At 46.5% G+C, this 18139-nt stretch overlaps 1 protein-coding gene across 1 annotated transcript in view; it reads left to right on the forward strand.

The window, feature by feature from the left end:
* Positions 1-310: 310 nt before the first annotated feature.
* Positions 311-18139, forward strand: part of LOC114225285 (myosin-13) — a 48398-nt gene continuing 30569 nt past the window's right edge. Inside the window, exons 1-14 of the mRNA XM_088027043.1 lie at positions 311-514; positions 2268-2411; positions 2497-2653; positions 4476-4503; positions 4591-4702; positions 5614-5706; positions 7665-7728; positions 7821-7919; positions 8028-8131; positions 9220-9358; positions 13614-13732; positions 14478-14627; positions 14743-14913; positions 15886-16195. Of these exons, the coding sequence (XP_087883169.1) occupies positions 311-514; positions 2268-2411; positions 2497-2653; positions 4476-4503; positions 4591-4702; positions 5614-5706; positions 7665-7728; positions 7821-7919; positions 8028-8131; positions 9220-9358; positions 13614-13732; positions 14478-14627; positions 14743-14913; positions 15886-16195 (1894 nt within the window). The remainder of the gene's footprint in view (positions 515-2267; positions 2412-2496; positions 2654-4475; positions 4504-4590; positions 4703-5613; positions 5707-7664; positions 7729-7820; positions 7920-8027; positions 8132-9219; positions 9359-13613; positions 13733-14477; positions 14628-14742; positions 14914-15885; positions 16196-18139) is intronic.

Genomic DNA, 18139 nt, shown 5'->3' on the forward strand with positions numbered 1-18139 from the left:
ATTGGTTCAGACTTCCTTCCATTTGTGGGACTGAACTAACAGATATCCCCCCAAATCAGCACTCACGGATGAAAACAACCCCTCAAATGTTTTTCCTAGAGTACGGTCTCTCCTTTAGCTCACTCCCACTTGCCCAATCTAAGTCCCTAGACCTGGTTCTGGATTCCCCAGGACCTAAATTAATACCAGGAGCTTTTGATCTGGCCCCCTGTCTGCATGGAAATAACAGGGTGGGGCCCTTCCCATTCAGGAGTCCCTGCAAACTCCAGACTCAACTGTCTCCCTGGTCTTCCCAGCACCCCCTGCAGCCATGAGCTCTGATGCAGAAATGGCCATTTTTGGAGAAGCAGCTCCCTACCTGCGGAAGCCAGAGAAGGAGAGAATAGAGGCACAAAATCGCCCATTTGATTCTAAGAAAGCCTGCTTTGCAGTGGATGATAAGGAAATGTACGTGAAAGGTATAATCCAGAGCAGGGAAAATGACAAAGTCACAGTCAAGACCCTGGATGACCGGGTAAGTGTTGATCTCAGATGTCCTCCATCACTTGCCTTTGGAGTGGGATATTAGAAATCGTATGCTGGTCCATAGGAATCTGAAGGTAGAACATAACGTACACTTACCTCTTCCATAGTGAAGTAACAGGTGAAAGCTCCTATTGCAAACACCTTCACTCCTGCTTCTTTCACTTTTCCAGAATTTGGGCTTTGAGAGTTTTTGTTGTAACGTTTGCTTTGTAAAAAGGGGAAGTTGAGGGTGGCAGAGGTTGGACCATTTAAGGGAGAGATTGGTGCTGATCACTGCTGGGTGGGCCTGGCAAATATCCCTCCCTGGGCTGTGGAGTGACTTCCAGAGGAAACACTGGAGGCGATGCCTAGCTTAATGTCGAGAATTACAGTGCATCGTTCAATCCAATATTTACTGGACACCTACCACGTCTAGCATCTGTCCTTTTGCAAATGGAAGCAAATCTCAGCACCTGCTTTCCCACAGTTTACCATCTAGTGTAGGAATCAAGATGTGCCTGGCAGGTATGACTCTCAGTTCACAAACTCAGGCATACGAAGCAGATCTTTCTTTTATTTCTTGTTTGTTTGTTTGTTTGTTTGTTGAACTTAACCTCTCATTTCAGCCTCTTTTCACTGGGAGGGAAATAAATTTTCTTCAGTCATTCTTCGGGTCTGCTCCTATGGTTGTGCCTCATTTTCAGGACCTTACACCGTACCACACTGAGGACCTCACCACCACCACCCCACCCCACCCTGAACTATCAGCTAAGAAACAAGTCCCAGTCTTTGAAGCTTCAGGATGCACAGACTTTTCCATCTCCCCTGTGCTACTTTGGGTGTCTCTAATGTAGGGCAGTGGGGCAAAAGAGTCTCCTTTCCTCAAGAGATTTGACATGTACCAACAAATCCCCTTCCTTTTGTTTTTTCACTAAAACCCTCAAAGCTTTTCTAAGGGCTTAGGCTTTGGGAAAACAGAAGCCAGAAAGCTTTATAGGCTCTTTCTCTTTTCTGCCCTATTTTCTACCTCTCCTGAGTAATGGAGTGCAGAACTAGCTGTATGCTTGAGTGGGGGAGTCAGGAGGGGGCAAACCCAGAGGAGGGAAATGATGTAATAGTCTCAGAAATATTGTTCAGCCATGGGCCATGCTGCAAGTTCAAATGTTTTAACTATTAGAGCAGAGCTGCAAGGAATTATGGAAGCCTTGAAAAGACAGGAAGACAGGAAACGGGTCACAGAAGAGATGTGCCTTGAGTTGAACTTTGAGGGTTTCTGCACATAATTTCAATGAAGATAGTCCAGACAAAGGAACCCATGTGAGCAGAAGTATTGAGGTGGAAATGCACAGAATACATTGGAGCATTCCTTTCCAATCTTCCAACCTTTGTTTCATTGAAGCACTCAAAGCAAATGGGAATAAACAGAGGCAAACTGCCGTGGGACCTGGGTCATCCTGAGTCCGACCTGAACCCTGAGGGCTGAAGGGCTCTGTTGCTGTGCACACTGTTAACTCATCCTTGGCACACACGATGGCACACTTAAGGGGGGGGCATGAGACCGGAACTGGCTATGCAGTTTGACCAGAATTGGGTTAATCAAGGACAGTTATTTGTGGATCATCTCTTTGAATGACCCAAGAAGCGATTCATGCTAATGGGGTGATTTACCTGCCATCTCTCACTACTTCCACCACACCAAGTAGAGCAGGGTTCACAGAATTGGCTCTCCTTCTCCATCATGTGCTTTTCTTCTCAATCCCTAGACACTCACTCTCAACAGTGACCAGGTGTTCCCCATGAACCCTCCCAAATTTGACAAGATCGAGGACATGGCCATGATGACCCACCTGCATGAGCCCGCTGTGCTGTACAACCTCAAAGAGCGTTACGCAGCCTGGATGATCTACGTGAGCGCTCTTCAGCATCTCCCAATCCCGTCTATCTCTCTGAGTAAAGACAAGATCCTCATGTCACATTTTCTGGTTTTCTCAGACCTACTCGGGCCTCTTCTGCATCACCGTGAACCCCTACAAGTGGTTGCCAGTGTACAACCCCGAGGTGATGGCCGCCTACCGAGGCAAGAAGCGCCAGGAGGCCCCACCCCACATCTTCTCCATCTCCGACAACGCCTATCAGTTCATGCTGGCGGGTGAGCAATTTCTTCAATCCCTATTTTTTAAAAATAGTTTTTAGTTAATTATGCAAGCCATTTAACTGGACAGGTTCTTAGCTAATTATTCAAGCCTTTCAGAAGGACTTGATCATCTGAATGGGGCGATGGTCAAGGTGACCTTCAGAGACTCTGATGATTTCATGATGAAGAGCCAGAGGTGCATATCTCCCATTTGCAGGAAGGTGCAGAGGCCAGTGCTCACGATTGGAGCCCTGCTGTGCACCTGCTTGTTTGGGGGAACGTGGAATCCAGGGAGATGCCCTGCCCCCACCTCCAAAGAACCCCCCCACACACACACCAACATGAGCATGCTTAGAAGAAGAGAGATTAGATTAATAGCCACTAGGGTGCAAAATTGGAGAACCGGGCATAGCAATGTCCTGCACAGTCTTCTTTCCCAGACTCGGGTTCCTCTTTCTCTTCCCTAAATTCCCAGAATGGCACAGGACATAGACACGTGGTAATACTGCCGTGTCACTATGTTTCGAGTCACTTTTGTCTGTCCCACTTTCACCTGACTTGGTCTGGTGCAGACTCAAGAGGCAGAAGCAAGCCTGTGAGATCTGAAGACACTTGGAGTCATCTACTAAACCTTCAGTTGCCCAAACCTCAGGTCTTCTTCTCTCACACTCAAGCCTAGCCATCCCTGCACACTTAATATTTGTCTTCAAATTGACCAAAGGTGCATCGGTTTTCAAGGGAAGATCAATAGCACTATTTGTAGGAGTTTCCTAGGGCTGCTGTACCAGAGTACCACAAGATGGGTGGCTTACACAGCAGAAATTATTGTCTCCAAGTCTGGAGGTGGAAAGTCCGAGGTTGGGGTGTCAGCGGGGTCCTCTCCTCCCCAGGGCTGAGAGGCAGAATCCATTCCCTGCCTCTCTCACAGTTTCTTGGTGGTTTGGTGGCCCTCTTGGGGGTTCCTTGGTAGAAGCGCCTCCCTGCTTACACAATCACCTGTAGGCGGCATTCTCCCTGTGTACGTCTGTCTCCAAATCTCTCCTTTTGATAAGGACGCCAATCATATTGGATTAGGGCCACTCCAGTATGACTTCATCTTTTTTTTTCTTAAGATTTTATTTATTTATTTTTGAGAGAGAGAGAGAGAGAGAGAAAGAGAAAGCCCAAGCGGGAGTGGGGGGAAGAAGAAGCAGGCTCCCCACTGAGCAGGGAGCCCGATGTGGCACTCGATCCCAGGACCCTGGGATCATGACCTGAGCCAAAGGCAGACACTTCACCGACTGAGCCACCCAGGCACCCCCAATGTGACTTCATCTTCACTAATAACATCTACAATGACCCAGTTTCCAAATAAGGTCATATTCTGAGGTCCTGGGGGTAAGAACCTCAACAGATGAATTAGGGTAGAGGGGGCCACAACTCAACTCATAAATGATTGTAAGTGGAAAACCATGATCACCTTCCACAAGCACAGAGTAAAGGTAAAGGAAAAACCCAAGGACAACCCATCAATCTCCATGGATTCTAATTAGAAGCTGCACCTTCCCACAAGCCCCGAGTCTGAGACTCGCTCTCTTCGTTAAAAAAGGAGATGAGAAATTGCTGGTCAGCAGTTGAAGATCTAGGAACAAGAATCACTTTCCCTGTGGGATTGACTGTTCACTTGCCATGTGGAAAATCTACACTAATCGTCTCCAGGAAGATTAGCCACGCCCAAGTCCTCACACTGCTAGTTCACAGCAAAGCCATCACTCCAATCACCCCTGGAGCTGCCCTATTTTTATATTCCATGTGTTTGCTGTTCCTTTATTTTGTTTTCTCCCCTCTGCCTTTCTAGATCGAAACAATCAGTCCATCCTCCTCACGTGAGTAACCTGAGTTTGCTCCACGATGACTTCGAAGCCAAAGCCGTCCCTCCCACTCCTCTATCTTACTTGCTTTTAAATCGACAGCGGAGAATCCGGGGCGGGGAAGACGGTGAACACCAAGCGTGTCATCCAGTACTTTGCGACAATTGCGGTTACTGGGGACAAAAAGAAGGAGCCGCAGCCAGGCAAGATGCAGGTGAGGAGCTCCCTGCATCTAGAGGTTTGCTGGAGTAAGGACAGCTTAAAGACGGGGTGAGCACCGAGTGGGTGCAGGGCTCGGTGCTCAGCAGAGATGCACCGGGCGGGGTCTGGTCCCACTGGTGCTTGTGCGGCAAGGCTCGGGTGGTGCCACCTGATGGACGCCAGAGGTAGCACCGGCTCCATCCTCAACAAGCCCAGGTACGGTGAGCAGCTCCCTGCGTGCTCGGCTGGAGAAAGGATGCTTTGGGGGGTGAGGGGGGGGAGAGTAAAAATTCTGCTTTCTATAAGCAGACTTCTTTTTTCTTTTTTTTAGATTTTATTTATTTATTTGAGAGAGAGAGCGCGCTAGAGAGAGAGGGCAAGCATGAGTCAGGAGCAGAGGGAGAGGGAGAAGCAGACTCCCCACTGAGCAGGAAGCCCGATGCGGGGCTCGATCTCAGGACCCTGGGATCATGACCTGAACTGAAAGCAGACGCTTCACCGACTGAACCACCCAGGTGCCCCTATAAGCAGACTTCTAAGCAAAAATTCTCATGACATATTTTATGTGACTTAAAAATTTTTTTGAGAGCCACTATTTCTTTTTTTCTTTTCTTTTTTTTTTTTTTTTTTTTTGAGAACCACTATTTCTATTGTATGATTCCTTGGGTGACTTTGAATATGGTATGGCCAGACTCATGTCGATGCTGTACTAATGAGACCCTCTCCAAGATGGGACCTTGAAGCCTCCTCGGGTGATAGAGATGGGCCCATGGGTACCTTCACCCATCTGCACTACCCACCACGCTGGGCTGGTCAGCTTCTCTCCCTGGACCCTGCCCAGAGCATCCACACTTTCGAGTCACCATGGGCTCCTTCAGAGGACCCTCCAAAGTCCTCCCTTTGCTTTTCCTTATTTATTATTAGGGGACTCTGGAAGATCAAATCATCCAGGCCAACCCCCTGCTTGAGGCCTTTGGAAACGCCAAGACCGTGAGGAATGACAACTCCTCAAGATTTGTAAGATCCAGTCCAATTTTAACTACTCTCCTCCCCCCACCAAGAACCAAACCCTCTCCTCAAATGCTAGATATAAAAAATAATAATAATAATCCCACATAAACTAGAATATAGCCCGCCTTATTCTACCCTCAAGTGATTCAGATCAATTGAGCCCTGCTGGGATAATCGGATACACCATTGGCTCATTGTCAACAGTGGGGAGGGTAGTCATCTGTCCATTCCTAACTAAGCTCATCACCTCAGTCAGAGCATCCCGAAGTCATGGTGATTCAAATTCCACAAGTAGAGATCAAATTCTTTATGCTACACTTGCTCTCGCTAGAGGGAAGCATTTTAAAATTCCGAAGTCCATTGAGCAATCTCCATTGGCTTATTAGCCATGGAAACCTTAGTTTGAATTAAGTGAGCAGGTTTGAACTCCTCCAAGTCAGAAGGCAATGGGAAAAGGAAAAACCTGGGGAAGTCAGGAGAGCTCAAAACTTGGGAATACGTTGATGTTGTAGATACTGAAGGATATGTTCCATCCTTCGATGTTTTGCTTAAGATTCGCTCATCCAAAGAGGTCTTTACTTCCCCATGGGCAAATAAACAAACATCCAGCCCTCTACCTGATCTCACTATACCACGAAATGAGCAACTACCATGAGGCGAAGCCCTCGCTTATGCCTATAGTTACAAGAGAATATCAGGACTCCACACATCTCAGGAGCTGGATAATCTCAAGCTTGTGTTTTATTGTTTCTTCTCAAGGGTAAATTGGTCACTGATGAGAAAGTAGATGCAGCCATCAGAGACTGTGGCTATGAGCCCTGACCTTTCTTTCTTTCCCTTGGTCCTCTGTGCATTGCCCATCCTAGTGCACAACTAAAAACTCTTGATTGTAGGGGATCTGGGTGCGTGTTACACAGCAGAGATAGGGTGTACATACTTGCACCAAGTTAGTAATTGTGCTAACCTGGCACCAGCTTTAAAATGAAAGACAATGCCTTTAGATACTCCCATTGCCACTCCCATTTATTTCATACTTGGGTCTTTCCTCTTGGCCCTGACCCAGAAGTCACGATTGCCCTGGTTAGCTTGTCCACCTTCTACCCACCAAACAAACATTTGCAGACTAAAACTTCCATCATCTTCTACTGAGCAGCTAGCAACACACTGAAGACCAACACTTACAGTTCACTCATGCCTCCAGTGACCCTTCACCAACTCTCCCCAAGCTTCATTCGGAAAACAGTGACAAGATTATGAAGTGCTGACTCTGTGGGTAGATGAACAAAGCAACATTTTTGCCTTTCAGATTTGCTCACAATGTGGTAGAAACCAGTCGCTCATAAAATTTCACCTCTTGCCTCCCCTCCAAAGGGGAGAACTCAGACTCTGAATGTGTATTTTGGGAGCCAGAGAACCTAGCCTGAGCCTGGGAGCTAGGTTTGTGTATAGTAAGGGATAAGGAAAACCAAAGCAAGAAATCTCAGAAAGAACACCCAGAGGCAAAAGAAAGAGAGAAGGGAGGGAGTACGGGAGGAAGGAAAGGAAAAGAGAAAGAGAGAAAGAGAGAAAGGAAGGAAGGAAGGAAGTTTGTCAAGATGGTCCAACCAGGTCTATCAAAGTTATCATGAAGCATTTGGGAATCCAGGTACCAGAGAGCAGGATAAAAACCAAGGGGACCATCTAGAGTGAGGTGATCCCAAGCAGAAGTTGGAGAGGGAGCCTGAGGGTGTCCCCAAAACTGGAAGAACAGGGTCAGATGCTTTGGGTAGAACTATCTGAGTCTTGGCTAAGCCAACTTGGGAATTCTGGGTGCCAGGCAGACAGAGAGGAGGGAAGTCCTCCCTTCTAGCATCACTTCCCTGACCCTACACTTCCCACCCATGGCTGGTAGCACCTGGCAAAAGCCAGCCACAATACCATCTACATAAAATAACTGTGATGTTTGTCAACCTGCCATTGGACAGGGGAAGTTCATTCGGATTCATTTTGGAGCCACAGGAAAGCTGGCCTCAGCAGACATTGAAACCTGTGAGTCCCAACGCCATATTGGGCACCGTGGTATTTGGCCACAAAGGCACCTCCTAGGAACCTGAAGCCACATTCTTTCTTATTCCCCTTAGATCTCTTAGAAAAATCCAGAGTGACGTTTCAGTTATCCAGTGAGAGAAGCTATCACATTTTTTACCAAATCTTGTCAAACAAGAAGCCAGAACTCATTGGTAAGTTCTCGGGGTATTGGTCTCATCCTCCAAGTCAGTCACATTGGAGAGATAGCCAGAGTGCCTCGAGCATGTGTGAGATGCTAACAGGACCTTCGTGTTTCGCAGACTTGCTCCTCATTTCAACCAATCCCTTTGACTTCCCCTTCATGAGCCAGGGAGAGGTCACCGTGGCGAGCATTAATGACAGCGAAGAACTGCTAGCGACTGATGTAAGCACTTTCTCTCCTTCCTTCTTCCTTTCAGCACAAAATTACTGAGTTTGTGAATCGAGAGGCACGCTAGCGATCGAATCAGAAACTGGGACCCAGGGATGCTCAGTGATCAGACCCGAGCTCTCAGAAATCAAGATGTCGAGGGAAATTAGTCCAGATGGTACCCCTCCCCACTCAACTCCACCCCAGGAGATGCTCGGGGGGGGAGGGCGGGGGAGGGACAGAGAGTTCTCCAAAATGGGCCTCCAGTTTCGTTCTCTAGCATTTTAGAGTGGGGTTTTGCACGTATAAGATTTTTTTTAAAGGTTTTGTGGGAACTTCTCAGGCCACAAAACCATCTGCACAGTTCTTTAAGAAAATTTTTAAAATACAGCAAAGAGTAAAGCAGGAAAAACAACCCACTCTGTAGGAGCAGACGCTCCACGCCGCGTGCTACCTGCCCCCCCCGTCCCCAATCAAGCTCACATTCGGCTTCCACACATCCTCGGTGCACCTGTCGGGCCTCCGACCATTAGCTTTGGGAAGTATTTCCAATGTTCATAACTAGAATAATAATAATAACATATGGATGGTGCCTCACTCCATGCCTAGCACAGGGGGCTCTGCAGAAGTTCGCCCCTTTCTTATTTGAAAAATGATGGCATTCTCTTCGATGACCTTCCCTTCCAGTTCTAACAGGCTGGCGCACCATATTGTCTCAATTCTGAACATCAGAATTCCTGGGTTATAATGCCAGACTCTCGAGGTGTTGGACACTGTTTCTCAGACACTCTCCATGAGAATTCTTTCTCCTGGTATCACACAGTGGTTCCCAGTGGCCTTCTCCAGAAAATAGCCCCAAATCTATGTAAAGGATTCAAATCAGTTCTGATTAGATGGAAGAAAACGGAATATTCACATTTTCTTCCCATAATCTCCACCCTCCCACACAAACATGTTAAAGAAACGGCTTTTAACCCCTAACTTAACATACCGTCCCGTCATCCACTTCTTTGGGCAAATGCTGTCTCACGGGCTGGACAGAAAGGGTGACAATGGAGGGACAATTGAGTCCCTGTGACAACTGTCCTTTCTCTAACTCCCAGAATGCCATTGACATCCTGGGCTTCAGCTCAGAGGAGAAAGTCGGGATCTACAAGCTCACGGGGGCTGTGATGCATTACGGGAACATGAAGTTCAAGCAGAAGCAGCGGGAGGAGCAGGCTGAGCCCGATGGCACCGAAGGTAACTCGTCTGGGCAGAGACTGCCATCTGACTCTGCCCCTGTGTTCATGTGTGGACGGGGCCCAGTGGGATGAGCTCTGGGTTCATCCTGAGAGCTGCTCTTCAGAAGTTGCACAAACAGAATGTGAGGTGTCCCAAGTTCATTGTGCTTGCCCTGGGGAAAGTCCACTCCCTCTGTCAAGGAATCCTATAGTGGTGGATCCGTGAAAAACAAAAGACATCATTCTCATGAATGAATAATCACTGTCCACCCTGCAGTTCACCTGTTATGTTAAGGTGGGCATTGACGAGAGGATATAGTTCCGTGAACTTCACTTTTTCTCCGTGCATGTCATTATTCATATGCAGAACACGGTCCTAAGCACCTGGGCCAGGTGAAGAGGTTTCCTCCTCCCATTGTCTTCAAGTCCACTCTGATATCTGTTGAACTTGACCCTGAACCAAGGACTGGTGTACAAATCTCCCCCCTCCCCCACCCCATGACTCTCATCTGGGTGGTCACCCCATCCCCCTCTGCCTGGCCCTGGAAACAGAGCCCCCGGCAGGGGGAGGGGCTACCAGCCGCAGGACCCACCCACCATGCACCCTGCTCAACTGGCCTCATCTCTCACACGGTCTTATGAGCTCTGTAAGGAAAAGACTGCTTCATCTCCAAAAATTCTATTGTTACATCCCCACAATGTGTGAAGAAGTGTGTCTTGAACAATAGCCTTGAAAGCAAGGCCAGGAAAGTATATGGGACTTTATCACTGCCCATAAAGGCTCACCTGATTAGGGTCGGGTTGCCCGGGATCATCTCTTTTTATTTCTTTTTTATTTTTTATTGTTATGTTAATCACCATACATTACATCATTTGTTTTTGATGTAGTGTTCCATGATTCATTGTTTGTGCATAACACCCAGTGCTCCACGCAGAACGTGCACTCTTTAAAACCAATCACCAGGCTAACCCATCCCCCCACCCCCCTCCCCTCTAGAACCCTCAGTTTGTTTTTCAGAGTCCATCGTCTCTCATGGTTCGTCTCCCCCTCCGACTTACTCCCCTTCATTCTTCCCCTCCTGCTATCTTCTTTTTTTCCTTAACATATGTTGCATTATTTGTTTCAGAAGTACAGATCTGTGAGTCAACAGTCTTGCACAATTCATAGCGCTCACCACAGCACATACCCTACCCACTGTCTATCACACAGCCACCCCATCCCTCCCACCCCCCAGCACTCCAGCAACCCTCAGTTTGTTTCCTGAGATTAAGAATTCCTCATATCAGCGAGGTCATATGATACATGTCTTTCTCTGATTGACTTATTTCACTCAGCATAACACCCTCCAGTTCCATCCACGTCGTTGCAAATGGCAAGATCTCATTCCTTTTGATGGCTGCATAATATTCCATTGTGTATATATTCATCTCTTTTTATTAATTTCAAGTCAACTGATTAGTGACCTCATCACAGGAGTAATAAAATAGCCCATCAACTTTCATTGATCCCACCCTTCGCACAAGTGGAGGGGATTATGCACGGAATGTACACCAGGGGGCGCCAATCCTCGGGGCCATCTTGGAATCTGGCGTGGGGCAGTGGTGCAACATAAGTGGCCGCAGAGAAACTGTTCAGAGCAAGAGACACTTCTGATTGGGGTAATCAGGGAAGGCTTCATGGAGGAAGAGGGCACTGAAATGGACTTTGAAGGATGGGTAGGATTCTAAACGTTGTGGGGGGGAGGTGGGGGAGAAGGCAATCTGGGCAGAGGAAGCATAATGACCAAGGGGACTGAACAGCAGAGGGGTCCACTTTGGCTACAGAAGAGGATGTGTGCGGTGAATTTGTAAGAGATGGGGATTAAAAGGTGGCTATTTTGGTATTAGTTGAAGAAGGCCTTGAATGTCGGGATAAATGGTTTAGAATGTACACGGTAGGCACCGGAAACCATGAACTCTCCACAGAGCAGGGGAGGTTCATGGGAATTAATCTGTGAGCAGTCAGGCTCACCAAGAGCGTGGGACCTTGAAAAGAAAGTGTATCAGGCTCCTCAGCAAAGATGGATCATATGATAAATATCACGGCGGGGGCTCAGGCCCCCTTCCAGCCCCAGCTGCTGTGTGTTCAGTGTGCAGGAGTAGAAAGATCCTACAAACGGGAAAGTGGGGCTATAATCCAGCCCTGAGGTCCTCTGATGATGATGTCAGTCCAAGTGAACATTTGCTGAGTGCTCGCCACACACCAGGCCCCCACTTCATGACAACCCAGCCCATGGGGTCCTGCCACAACCCCCTCCCACCACCAGTTTACAGATGAGAAAACTGAGTAATAAGGAAGCAAAACCAAAATTTGAATGTCAGGCCGTCTGAGTCTAGAACCCAGGCTCTCTGCCACTATGTTATTCCAAACGAGGGAGATGCCAGCTATTCTGAAGGGACAGCAAGCAGGGTTTGGTGGCTGTCTGACCACAGGCAGGTCAGGGATGAGGAGAAAGGATGTAATCACCCCAAGCTTTCAAGTTTAAGACTAGAAGAATATCATCCTCCCACGTGGGCAGAGCAGGAGAAAGGGATAGTTTGAGCAAAGAGGAAAGCATACATTTGGCCTCTTATGAAGCACTTCACAAAGACAGTCCTGGATTTTTATTGGCTCAACTCTCCAGCCAGCAATAATGTAATGTTCTCAACCAAGGAGGAGCTGTCCCTAGAGGAGTGATATTTCTCTACGTTCTCCATGAGCTCAGTGCGGGCAGCCAGGTCCATCCCAAAGTCAAATGAAGTCCCAGTGAACTATATGAAATTGCCAATTCTCAACTGCTTTTGACCCTCTCCCAACACCTGAAGGCTGGGTCAAGGTTTTGTAGTTCTCTCTCAGCTATGAGCATAGCATCTTGCAGAAATTTAGGAAGCTGCTTTACGTATATTGTTAACTGCCCAAATAGTGCCGCCTTTACTCATATGCCATTTTGTTCAATTATCAGACTCCAATATTACTGTGTAACTGTATCCTCTTAAAAATGAAATTTATAGGTACGTGCACCCCAATGTTTATAGCAGCAATGTCCACCATAGCCAAACTGTGGAAAGAGCCAAGATGTCCATCGACAGATGAATGGATAAAGAAGATGTGGTATATATACACAATGGAATATTATGCAGCCATCAAAAGGAATGAGATCTTGCCATTTGCAACGACGTGGATGGAACTGGAGGGTGTTATGCTGAGTGAAATAAGTCAATCAGAGAAAGACATGTATCCTATGACCTCACTGATATGAGGAATTCTTAATCTCAGGAAACAAACTGAATGTGACTGGAGTGGTGGGGGGTGGGAGGGATGGGGTGGCTGGGTGATAGACATTGGGGAGGGTATGTGCTACGGTGAGCGCTGTGAATTGTGCAAGACTGTTGAATCACAGATCTGTACTTCTGAAACAAATAACGCAACATATTTTAAGAAAAAAGAAAAAGAAGAACATAGCAGGAGAGGAAGAATGAAGGGGAGTAAGTCAGAGGGGGAGATGAACCAGGAGACATGATGGACTCTGAAAAACAAACTGAGGGTTCTAGAGGGGAGGGGATGGGGGGATGGGTTAGCCTGGTGATGGGTATTAAAGAGGGCACATTCTGCATGGAGCGCTGGGTGTTATGAACAAACAATGAATCATGGAACCCTACATCAAAAACTAATGATGTAATATATGGTGATTAACATAACAATAAAAAAATTTTTTAATGAAATTTATAGGCACCTGGATGGTTCAGTCAGTTAAGTGTCCAACTCTTGGTTTCCACTCAGGTCAAGATCTCAGGGTAGGGAGATTGAGCCCCAGGTCGGGCTCCACACTGACTGTGGAGCCTGCTTAGAATTCTCTCTCCTTCTCCCTGCACCCTTCCCCTGCTGTCTCTCTCTGTCTCTCTCTCTCAAAAAAGAAAGAAAGAAAGAAAGAAAGAAAGAAAGAAAGAAAGAAAGAAAGAAAGAAAGAAAGAAAAGAAAGAAAGAAAGAAAGAAAGAAAGAAATTTAAATATCAGTAGGTCAAGATCAACCTTCAATTCAAGATTGCATCTAGAAGGCAAACTAAAAGTTCTAGAAAACCTGCACCCCTAGACTATGAGATCGAAGCCTCTTCGGAAAAGCCCAGTCCTGGTGCACATAGGAGAATATAAAAACACCAGAAAGGATTATAGGAAACGTTTCCCAGAGGACCTGGGGCCTGATTGGCCACGTCAACCACTGCTGTCTTTGTGTGACATCATTTCCCTCTTCCTTCAGTGGCTGACAAAGCTGGCTACCTGATGGGTCTGAACTCTGCAGAAATGCTGAAATGCCTGTGTTGTCCGAGGGTGAAGGTTGGGAACAAGTATGTCACCAAAGGGCAGAGTGTCCAGCAGGTAATGGAGATGCTCTGAATTCAGCTGACTCAGTTATTCTGCTATTTTAACCACCATCTTAAAGTTCTTTCAATTGCAAGTGTCAGAAATGCATATGCAATTGGCTTCAGCATTAAGGGGAATTTCATTCTTAGGCCCCTGGGGTAGCTCAAGGAATGCACATCGAGGAGCGCCGTTGGGCACCAGGAGGGCTGGAACCAGGAACTGAAGGGCGCTCTGGAGCTGGGCAGCCCCTCGGCAGCTCCTTCCCTGGGGCTCCAGAGACAGTCGTTGCTCTCCTTCTCTTCTGTGTCCTCACTGGGCAGACAAGCTCTTTCCACCTCTCCTGCCCGTGTCCACCCCGTAGCTCCCAAGTTCACATCTCCATGGTTCAGCCTCCCGCAGAGATTGAGACCAGTATCTCTGATCCCAGTTCCAAATTCTCAGGAGAGACATTCTGCACAACCTGACTTGAATCAGAAGTCCACCTCTGGTTCAGTTTTTTGCGGCCAGGGTCTAGAGTCATGTTATAACCATGGTTGTTAGAACATCCTGTTCAACCATGGCTGTTAGGATGTTAGGGGAACATCCTAAGCTGGCAAGTGCTCTAAGGAATATTTAATATTAGGTTGGACTATATGAAATGGCCAATCTCCAACCGCTTTTGACCTTGAAGATGTCATCGGCTTCATGCTTCAACTTTGAGGGTTGAGTGGGTGATCTTTCTTCATGAATTTGAGGGTTGAGTGGGTGATCTTTCTTCAAGGTGACCGATTCAGTGGGTGCTCTGGTCAAGGCCGTCTACGAGAAGATGTTCCTGTGGATGGTCACCCGCATCAACCAGCAGCTGGACACCAAGCAACCCAGGCAGTATTTCATCGGGGTCTTGGACATCGCCGGCTTTGAGATCTTTGACGTGAGTTGTTTGAATAAATGGCCTTTTTAAGGACCTTCCCCTTTGTGTCTGCTTTGCTGAATCCCCACTGGATTTTCCAGACTCACTCAAACTCCTTGCTATTTGCAACACCTAGTTCAACAGCCTGGAGCAGCTGTGCATCAACTTCACCAACGAGAAGCTGCAACAGTTCTTCAACCACCACATGTTCGTGCTGGAGCAGGAGGAGTACAAGAAGGAGGGCATCGGGTGGGAGTTCATCGACTTCGGGATGGACCTGGCTGCCTGCATTGAGCTCATTGAGAAGGTAGAGAAATAGACGCTGCTCCCCAGGGACAGCTCCTCCTTGGTGGGGAACATCATCTCTTTGCTCTCACTCTACCCTGATGATAGAATGGTAATCCTAACCCAACTCTTCCAACCTTCAGAGAGGTGAATTCCCTTGCACAGAAAAGTGTTTGGGAAGCCTGCATAATTCAGACACCTAAAGAGGTACACGGAGGTTAAGATCCAAGGGCTCAGTTCTCCCCAAGAATGTGAAAGGGACCCTGGGAGGAACCGTAGAATTTCATACTTTTTTGACTTAGCCAAAGACCCAAGGACGACAGACTATGGAGCGGTAGAGTTCTTAGAATAATGTTACTATAAAAATAGCAGAGGAGGGGCGCCTGGGTGGCTCAGTTGGTGAAGCATCTCCCTTTGGCTCAGGTCATGATCCCAGTGTCCTGGGATAGAGTCCTGCATTGGGCTCCCTGCTCAGCGGGGAATCTGCTTCTCCCTCTTCCTCTGCCCCTCCCCACTGCTTGTGCTTACTCTCTCTCAAATAAATAAATAAATAAAATCTTAAAAAAAAATTTTTAATAGCATAGGACATTAACTAAAAAAAAGGAATTCCCATAATGTTTTGAGCACTGGTCATGTTGGAATGAGTTTATCTTCCTAAGGTGGCTACTGAGAAATCCAGACATGATAGTTTCAGTATTACTCATATTATTTTATGTCTATGTATGTAACTTTACTTTTTTGGGGGGTGGGGTGGTAAGCCTATTGCTAAAAGTGAGCTACATGTATATACATAGTTAGTTTCTTTCCATGTTCTTTTGATCAACAAGCATTCATTAAGCGCATACATACTCCGTGTCTAGCGCTGTGTACCCTGCAGTGCTCCTTAGCGACAGAGCGGTAACCACCGGAGAGGTTGTGTTTGGCTCCTGCAGACAATGGAGTCATTGAAACGTACTATTAAATGCTGAGTCATGGTCTGTCATCCTACTTTCAGCCCATGGGCATCTTCTCTATCCTGGAAGAGGAGTGCATGTTCCCCAAGGCCACAGACACCTCCTTCAAGAACAAGCTCTATGAGCAGCACCTTGGGAAATCCAACAACTTCCAGAAGCCCAAGCCTGCCAAAGGCAAGGTCGAGGCGCACTTCACTCTGGTCCACTACGCCGGCACCGTGGACTACAACATTGGTGGCTGGCTGGACAAGAACAAGGACCCCTTGAACGAGACCGTGGTCGGGCTGTACCAGAAGTCTTCCCTAAAGCTGCTGTCCTTCCTTTTTTCCAACTACGCTGGTGCAGAAGCAGGTGAAATTCTTCTCCCCCCGCCCCACCGCCCCGGCCCCATGGAAAGCTCTGCATAATTACTTATGACCCAGAGCTGCTCCTTGAAGAACCAGTATTTGAGTGTGAACTTCAGACTGAGCTGGATTTATTTGTCTGTCTCTGATGTCCAATTTTCTTTTACCTATTCTTCTTCCTTAAGAGATTGAGTTCTGTAGAGGTAAACAGGGCCTCTCAGGGGACAAAATAGCCAATACCACATTTTTAAATAGCTTTTAAAAATTGAGATGGGGTGACTGGCTGGCTCAGTTGGAGGAGCATGCAACTCTTGATTTGGGGGCCATTGAGTTGGAGCCCCATACTGGATGTAGAGAGTTCTTTAAATAAATGAAAACTTTAAAAATTGAGATATAATTCACATGCCATGCAATTTGCTCTTTAGAAAATTCAGGGGTTTTGAGTATATTTACTGGGTGTGCAACCATCCCCACTATCAAATTCGAGAACATTTTCATCACCCCTGTTACCCCTTTGCCAGGTCCTGGCAACTACAAATCTACTTTCTGTCTGTCTCTATGAATTTGCCTATTCTGGTCATTTCAGGTAAATGGAATCATTTTGCATCTGGCTTCTTTCATGTAGCAGACTGTTTCCAGGATTTGTCTGTGTTGGGACACACTTCTTTTTATAGATGAGTAATATTCCAGTGCATGGATAGCACACATTTTGTCTATCCACTCATGAGTTGATGGACATTTGGCTACTGTGGATCGTGCTGCTATGAACATTTGTATGCAAGTTTCTACGTGGGCATATGGTGTCAATTCTCTTAGACATTTACCTAGGAGTGGAATTGCTGAGTCATACGGTAACTCTATATTTAACTTCTTGAGGAAACCCCAGACTGTTTTCCAAAATGGTTGCACAATCCAGGATCACTTGTTACCTTTACTCACATTATATTTTTAAAATAATTGCCAAAATAGGGTTTTAAGATTATGGACTGTCTTAAATGCATCAATTTAAAAACGTAATGTTCTTAATGTGAAAATACAGGCAAAATAATCATTCATTCTATAATTAGATCATTTTAAAAAACAAACAAGAAGGTGCACCCGGGTAGCGCGGTAGGTTAAGCGTCAGACTCTGGGTTTTGGCAGAGGTCATGATGTCGGGGTCCTGGGATCGAGCCCCGTGTCAGACTCCGGGCTCAGTGCAGAGTCTCCTTGGGATTCTCTCTCTCTCCTCCTCTGTCCCTCCCTCTGCTCTCTCTCTCTCTCTCTCTCAAATAAATAAATAAATCTTAAAAAAAAAAACAAAAAAAACAAGAACCCTTCATCCGTGTTACATCAAAAGAAAACCGAAAGTCCTATCTCAGGGTTTCAAGGACATGGCCACCACTAAAAAAAGAGAATCCTTGTGCCCTGTTGGTGGGAATGTAAGTTGGTGCAGCCACTGTGGAAAACAGTATGGAGTTTCCTCAAAAAATTAAAAATAAAATTACCATATGATCCAGCAATCCATATCTGAAGGAAGAAAAGTCACTATCCTAAAGAGATTATCTGCACCCCCATGTTCACTGCAGCATTATTTACGATAGCCAAGACCTGGAAACAATGTAAGTGTCCATCGAGATGAATGGATAAAGAAAACATGGTGTACTATTCAGCCATAAAAAAAAAAGAGAGAGAAAATCTTGGATTTGTGACAACGTGGATAGACCTTGAGAACATGTTGCTGAGGGAAATGAGGCAGACAGAGAAAGACAAATCCTGTACCATCTCACTTATATGTGGAATCTAAAAAAACCCATCTCTCATGGAAACAGAGGTCAGGCTTTGTGATTGCCAGAGGTGGGGGTGAGGAGTGGAGAAATTGAATGAAGGTGTCAAAAGGTACTAACTTCCAATTATAAGATAAATCAGCTCTGGGATGTAACATACGGCATGGTGACTATAGTTAACAATA

This window comes from Eumetopias jubatus, unplaced genomic scaffold, assembly GCF_037043125.1.
Source record: "Eumetopias jubatus isolate StellerSeaLion01/CBP00866 unplaced genomic scaffold, mEumJub1_p1.0 scaffold_10, whole genome shotgun sequence".
Taxonomy (NCBI): domain Eukaryota; kingdom Metazoa; phylum Chordata; class Mammalia; order Carnivora; family Otariidae; genus Eumetopias; species Eumetopias jubatus.